Source organism: Mastomys coucha, chromosome X (genome assembly GCF_008632895.1).
Source record: "Mastomys coucha isolate ucsf_1 chromosome X, UCSF_Mcou_1, whole genome shotgun sequence".
Classification (NCBI taxonomy): Eukaryota; Metazoa; Chordata; class Mammalia; order Rodentia; family Muridae; genus Mastomys; species Mastomys coucha.
Window position 1 is genome coordinate 94126894 of NC_045030.1, and position 8189 is coordinate 94135082.

Consider the following 8189-nt stretch of genomic DNA (forward strand, 5'->3'; position numbering starts at 1 on the left):
AGGTATCTGGATCCACCCTTGTCAGTTACTCTCAACACTGACCCCTCAATGGCTGCCTGCCTCAGTTTACCCTCTGGTGCCAAAGCAACTCTTCAGAGCAACTTTGGAAGATAGTCTCTATCTCCATATCATAGGCAGAAAACTTTTGGCTTAATGATATTAACTGACTTGGCCAAAGCTAGTTACAAAGTGGAAAAGATAGAACCTAAAGTTTATCCCTTAATTCCACCAGCTATAGGACTGTTCCTCACTCGTCCTCTTTTAGAGGGGTACTGATGATTACACCTAGTACCCAAGCATTCCCTCTCAATTCCTACATGGTCATGTCATAAAGGATTTATTATTGGGTATGTACCTGTTTTTTCTAAAGCAGTGGTTCTCAACCTTCCTAATGCTGCAACACTTTAATACAATTCCTCATGTTGTGGTGACCTGTGAACCACAAAATTACTTTCACTACTACTTCATAATTGTAATTTTGCTACTGTTATGAGCCATAATAAAAATATCTGATATGCAGAATATCTGACGAGACCCCCAAAGGGGTCTTGCCCCACAGGTTGAGAACTGTTGTTCTAAAGGATTCTCAAATCAACTTCCTATTTTAATGCTTCATCTTCAAATAACTAAGAAAAATCTAAACATAAATATGACTCTAGCAATGCTTTAACAGTGTATACTGACTGTCAACCAAACTGACAGGATCCAGAAGTACCTAAGTAGACAAGCCTCTGGGCATGCCTATGAGAGGTTATCTATTAAAGCTAACTAAGGTGGGCAGACCCACATTAAGTGTGGACAGCACCATTCCATGGACAGGGACCATGGACTGAATAAGTGGAAGGAAGCAAACTGAGCACAAAGTATTCTTCTCTACTTCCTGACTATAGATACAATGTCATTTCTGCCACCATGCCTGCACAAGAACAATGGACTATATGTAGCCTCCAACTGTGATCTAAACAAACCTTTCCTTCCTTAAGTTGTTTTCATCAAGTATTTTATCACAGCAAAGAGAAAGGTAACTAATGTAAATGCCTCAGTCTCCTCAGGCATAACAACTGCCCTACATGACAATCAAGAAGTAACACAGTGCCTAGCAGGCAATCTCCTCCCACATACCATCATCCACGATCCAGTCATCATCCTGACGTGCCTGAACCAGTTTCGAATACTGCTCTTCATCAACTTCTTCATAAACACTTGTGAGGTCCTCAACCTGCCATTGCAACATTTATGGAAAAGCTTCAAATGGAGTGAAAGTGTTAAACAATTCTGACGAAAAAAAAATTATCAGATTGAAACTGGAATGGCAGCTTGATGGAGTAGCTGCAACCAAATCATGAGTTCTGACATTCAACACCACCGCAGGGTTTTCCTTAAATAGACATCAATTAACTTAGTATTCCTTTTAGGTGGGTGTTAACATAAGATATTAAATGACTCCATTAGCATAATACACTTGTCATACCATCAATTACTCATCTATTCCATAAAAAAACAAACTGAATTATAGCCAACTCTTCATTAGCTGCTTTGGGGATTGTTCACATAATTTCTAGACTGGTTTTTCCTATAGTTAAAAAATTCATAAGGCATACCACACCCATTCACCACTAACAGATGAATGCCCTGCAAGACACTAATTTTAGTAATGGTTCAATTAACTAAATAAAATTCAAAAGAAATACCTTAGTCATCCCCTCCAAAAATGAGCAAAACAAGCCGGGCAGTGGTAGCACATGTCTTTAATCCCAGCACTTGGGAGGCAGAGGCAGGCGGATTTCTGAGTTCGAGGCCAGCCTGGTCTACAGAGTGAGTTCCAGGACAGCCAGGGCTACACAGAAAAACCCTGTCTCAAAAAAACAAACAAAAAGCCAAAAAAAAAAAATGAGCAAAACAAAATTCACTCTATATTCTTTAGGCAAAGAAGAAATGGTTTTTAAGTCATCTATTTGTCTTACCACTAATCCTCACTGAACTTGAGGTCTTAAAAGTGCATGTAGTAGGAGCTGGAGAGATGGCTCAGAGGTTAAGAGCACTGACTGCTCTTCCGAAGGTCCTGAGTTCAAATCCCAGCAACAACATGGTAGCTCACAACCATCTGTAATGAGATCTGACTCCCTCTTCTGGGGTGTCTGAAGACAGCTACAATATACTTATATATAATAAATAAATCTTTTCAAAAAAAAGTGCATGTAGTGAGTTCTCAAGTCACACTGGTTGTCTGACTGCCAGAGGGCCTGAGCAACTTGACCCACAAATATGAAAATATCAGACCACCTCCACACAGTAAAAGTAATAAATGGAACAGATGCACACCACTGTTGCAGCTACCCATGGTGACAGGCCACTGACCTGCCAAACTGAGTATATGGAGACTGGTTATCAATAGTTTATAGATAGCTCATTTAAAATTGTCCCCTCCTTACCTTTTTAAAGGAGAAACAACCAACTATACCAGAAAACCTAAGCTCTTAGGGAAAACACTTCAACACAAAGACTCAAGAGCCTAGCAGTAATCAGCTAACTGGATTTCCACTATACAGAATAACTGTAAGATGGAGTTAAAGAGAGATGAGTGCTTAAGATCAGAGTTCAGTTCCCAGCACACACAAAGGATGGTTGAAAACTACCTATAACTCTAGCTCCAAGGAATCCAACACCCTCTGTGGCCTCCAGGGGCATTTGCATGCATGTGTATAAAAACACATAGGCACACACATATATACATAATATTTTTTAAAAGACATGAGGAAATGTTTTATTCTTATCTTCTGCATGTGGGGTTCCTGAGAATAAAACCCTAGACTTTGCTCATTAGGCAAGCAATCTACCAGTGAGTCATATCCCCAGTACAGCAGACTATCTTTAAAAAAAAAAAAAATGAATGCTGCCTGTTCAGAACAAACCCTTTTTAGAGATACATGATTAATAATACCATGCATAAAGGGATTCAGCCACAACACATAAACATCTGAAAGGCCCCAGATAAACTCCTTTATAGAAATGCCTACATAAAAAATGCACTACTCTGCATAGTGGTGCATGCTTTTAATCCCAGCACTTGGGAAGCAGAGACAGGTGGATCTCTGTGAGATGGAGGCCAGCCTGACATAAACACTGAGCTCCAGGACAGTCAGGACTACACAGAAAAACCCTGTCTTGAAAAAAATTTTAAAAATGCTTTACTCCTGCTTGACTGTAGTCTTTCTGGCAACTCTTTATGTTTCTGGAGCCTTACTTAACTTGAATAGTGTCAAACTGGAAAATCCTTTCTAGTTGCCTAATCCCCATAATATAGTACAAACCAGAGTTAAACACAAATATTCCCAAGCAAGATCATCTAGGTTCAAATAAGGACTCTGCCACTAGGATCTCACTAACTTTCCAGTGCCTAGCTACTTCACCTGCAAAGTGTTGTTAATCATAGTATCTATCTCATATGGTCATTGAGAAGATTAAATGAAAAGTATATTGGTAAAAGTACTTAGAATGGTATATGAACTCAGAAAGTATATTAGCTGCTACTATCTTCTAGTGTTTATCTCTTGCTAGGGTTGAAAGTTAAGATACACAGAGTGTGGAAGGTGAGGCTAGACAATGTTGTGCATTCTGATTTGACCTATGGAGCATTAAAAAAAAAGAAAAACAGTCAAGACTATCCCATTTAATCTTACCAACAGGAAGAAATAAGGCCCAAATTTCCACTACATGCTATGGAATTCATTTCCAGAGCAAATGAATTCAAGAACAATTCTAAGAAGTTGCTTAGCTAGACTACTTAATATCATGAAAGTAAAAACACTACTCATTTCCCTTAAGCAAAGGGACATGAAGTATATTAAATAAAGGAAAATCTACCAACTACTTTCTCTTGCAATGGTATGCAAAAATTATTTTATTACATTTTATTATTTTATTAGATTTATTTTATTATTTTACTAGTTAAAGATTATTCTCCATGATCTGCACATCTACCTCATGCCCACATTTGTTCACTATTATGTTGTAAGAAGCCAGGCCCAGTGAGAGAGGACTGGAATTCCACTTACTAGGGAAACTGAGGCATTATGATTGCAAGTTCAAGACAACCACAAGCCACTTAACGAGCTTCAATCTCAAAACACTAAGTGAAAAAAGATCTAGGAATAAGCTCAGTGGTAGAATGCTTGCCTAGCATGAAGAGGTCCTAGATTCTATCTTTAATCTCCCTATTCCCTCCTCCCCCCAAAAAAACCTTAAAATATATTAATATTTCTAATGGGGTGATGAAAGGGACACAGAACTGACTGCAAAATGTGAATTAATAAAACACAGGATTAAAACATTACTTACTTCATATTTATACTTCTCACCAGCTTTAGTCTTTTTCAGTCTCTCTAAAGCTTCTTGGCGTCCTTTCTTTGATTTTTTTTCTCGGCGAGCTCGGGAAGCTGCAAAACTCCCAGAATCTGACACAGCTGAAAAAAAGTAGAGTTTATCAGATATTATAAAATTACCAGCCATCTTCCCTCAAAACCAAAACATTGTTTCTAGACAATAATAATCAAATGAGTATTTTTAGAATGCAAAGTAATTTACAAAGCATGGCCAAATATGAAGATCTTGTGACCCTCCAGAAATTTCCTCTAATTTCCAGTTAAATCTTGGTTCGTGTCTCTGTAGTTGTGATAAAAACACTGACCACAAAGCCAGGCACAGTGGCATATTTCTTTAATCCCAGTGCTGGGGAGGCAAAGGCAGGTGAATCACTGTGAGTTCAAGGCCAGCCTTAGTTTACATAGTGAGTTCCAGGACAGTCAGAGCTACACAATGAGACCTCGTCTCAAATATAAATATATATGTATGTATGTATATATATATATACATATATATATAAACAATTAATAAAAAATGGCCACAAACAACTTGGGAAAGAAATGGCTTATTTCATCTTAAGTCAGAGAAGGAATCTTGAGTGAGGAACATAAAGAAAGCACCATGATGCAATGAGTATGCTTGCTGATTTCCTCTCAAAAACTTATTATCTCTCAGGACCTACCCCTGGTGGTGCCTCCCTACAGTTGACTGTGCCTCAAGAAAATACCTCCATAGACTTGCGGACAGGCCAAACTGATAGGGAGGCATTTACTCAACTTAAGGTTCCCTCTTCACAGATGATCCTACTTTGTGCTAAAACTAAGCAGCACACCAGTTCTAGTTTTCGCCTAAAAGGAGCAAAACCTCAAAATCATGTAGAAAAACATGAAAGATGGGAGTCAGACTTAACATTTCCATCAGAAAAAACAGGCCATGAGCAATCCAGTGAGTCATAAAAAGACAATTTATTTGGTGTTCTAATAATCAAAATAAAAGGATTTAAATAACATCTATTCTTCGCAAAGTATAAGCATACAGTCCCTAACCTCACAGAAATGTACAATCTAAGATGGAAGATGAATACCAAGGAGCTCTAAAACAATGTTAAGTAGCATATGCTATAATGAGATACACAGGAAGCACCTGGAATGTTAGAGAAACAGACTGGCTAAAATAAAAGAATTTCAAAAGAGGGTTCAGAGGATCGTGACAGTATAGGACTGTAGGAAAAATTCACAGTGGTTGAAGATGCCCTTTGTCAAAATTACTGAAATACCAGAGAACCTTGGTGTTCACTCAGTTTTTGACCCATCTATGCTTTTGATCATCACAAGCTAGCCAATACACACACACACACACACACACACACACACACACACTCACACTCACACTCATATATTTCATCCACAGAATTAAGACTTCCTGGCAGCCATGAGTTTAGGCTCAGCATGACTGCCACATATGTCTGTGAAATTGAATGTTTTATCTTATTCTATATTGATTAATTTACTAAAAGGAGTAATCACAAAAAGGAGAAATTGATAAGAAGCATCCTAAAAACACCACTGAAACATTTGTGACATTAAGCTGTTTGACTAAGTGAATGAATCAGAAAATAAGATCTAAAGAATGTGTACCCAATGTTGGCAATAAACTGCTGAAAACTGTATCTTAAAAGTAAAGTGTAATTAGAGATCTTATTTTCTCTCTAGCTTTCTGGAAATAAAATCTTTGTAACATCTCAGTCTATTGTTTAACATTCACATTTGACTTTAAAATACTTTTCAGAAAGGCATTATGAGAAAATTAAAGAATGCAGATATCTGATGACAGTCACAAAATCTTGAGTGTCATTCAAATGATTTAAAAGATCTTCAGTAGGCCTACATGAAAATGGGCACAGTCCTTAAAAATAAATTCAGTGTATTCAAGACCTTGGCAACCCCACAAATTCTCTAGGTCATAAAAATAGATTTACTCCACAAGCAACTGTACCACTACACAAAGTTTGAGACACAAATACAAATAAGACAGTTTTCTTGTCTCCAAGCTTATCAGTCAAGTAACACAAAAGGACCTAAGGCTAAGACCAGAATATAAAAATGGTGCCATAGAAGAAGTAAAAATGCAGTGGAAATGGAGAAAAACATTATTTTTGTCCAGGAAACTGAAAAAGTTTTCACAGGAGATGTCTCCAATAAGCCTAGAAAATGGAGAATTTCAACATCACAAAACAGGATAAAAAGTGGCAGAAACAAAGGAAGAGACCTAAGCCACGTTACAAAGAAATGAAAATGCAAAGTGTATCCGGAAACAGAAACAAAGCCAGTGTGGAAGCTCATTTCCTTGTAAGAGTACCCAGCAAGTAGGACAATCTAAAGTCTAGATTCTAGACATTATGGAACAGATGCCCAATTCTGCCATCTTCAGTGGGTGACATGAGACCATCAGTCAGCCAGTTACACAGTGAACAGCTATCTTGTTTTATTTCATTTCATTTTTTTTCTGAGACAGGTAATTTGGCTATCCTTAAATTATGATCATCCAGCCCCAGCCTTCATTGTGGTAGGACTGTAGGTATGTGCCTCAATGACAGGTTCACCTTGTTAAGCTGTCCAGCATATGAAACAGAAATTCTCTCAGTAATGGTTTGAGGGTCCACAGAGCCCATTTGACCAGCTACAGTGGGTGTTGCTGCAACTGAGTCTTCCTTTCCAGATGCTTTGTAGCTAGGCTATGAGCATGCAAAATAGTCTCTACCAATGACAAACAGGGGCTCAGATTTTAAATTGGAGACTAATGTTCCAAGGGAGGAGACCAGTATTAAGGAAGTTTGTAAAAAAAAAAAAGAAAAAAAGAAAAAAAAAACAACTATTGCAGAACTGAAAATATGAACCCAATATATCTTAAGGTATATATAAGCTGTAACATCTGAGTATTTGGCCATAGTTGGCAATGACCTCTCTAGCTCAGCTTTGTGGCACAACAGAAATCACCAATTCTGGCTAAGCAGCCCCCAGAGTGGCTTCCCAGTCCTACAGGATCTCTGCAAACTGCATAGTACCCTAATAAATTTCTTTTGTTTAAAGCAACTATAGTTGGTTCCAGTAGTTGTAGTGGTTCCTGACTGAGCCTCTGTATGCCTTTATTGGTCATTAAGTTCCCAATCTCTTTTCATACACTACTTGTCAGAGCTACTTAGAGACCTTTTAAGACCCTTTTGCACTCAGGAAAAGGAGAAAACACATCGTCCCCATTAAGAATTAAATAAGAATGGCTATCTTATTATATACTTAGCAATACAGGAGGAATTCAGTGTGCCTGTGTGATTGCAACTGTATGGGGGATGCATGGGGATGCATGTGCATGCACGTGCATGTGTGTGTGTGCGCTCACACGTGTGTGTAGTTGGAGGATAATCAAACATATACACATATATACATTCCAAACATCACACCTAGCCAACACTTTGGTCTAGCTTCAGAAAGCAAAACTAAAGCAATTTCCTCAGGGAAGATTCAGAGTGGCACTACATATGACTGTTTACTTTCTCCACTCATGAAGACAGAAAGCCACACCACTCCACCCAGCATGCTAATGCCAGAGCCTGGCAGAATGCCTATGCCTAGTACCTGCATAATAAATATTTGCTGAACAAACCAATATACCAGATTTTTTTTTATCATTAAAGCCTCCAATGACTTTCTATACACAATAGTAGCTAATTACACGCCTTGCTGCCACTGTCCTGGTGTCCCACCTTCCAATGTAAAAAAGCCTGGAATTTCTTTTTTTTAAGTAATGTCTCTAACGCTGTGTGAATTAGC

The 8189-nt window shown here is 38.1% G+C and overlaps 1 protein-coding gene across 1 annotated transcript in view; it reads right to left on the reverse strand.

Annotated features, from left to right (window-relative positions):
* The window catches only part of Pola1 (DNA polymerase alpha 1, catalytic subunit), a 312053-nt gene that overhangs the window by 302432 nt on the left and 1432 nt on the right, over window positions 1-8189 (reverse strand). Inside the window, exons 2-3 of the mRNA XM_031364848.1 lie at window positions 4339-4463; window positions 1123-1219 (exon numbers count right to left, since the gene is read on the reverse strand). Of these exons, the coding sequence (XP_031220708.1) occupies window positions 1123-1219; window positions 4339-4463 (222 nt within the window). The remainder of the gene's footprint in view (window positions 1-1122; window positions 1220-4338; window positions 4464-8189) is intronic.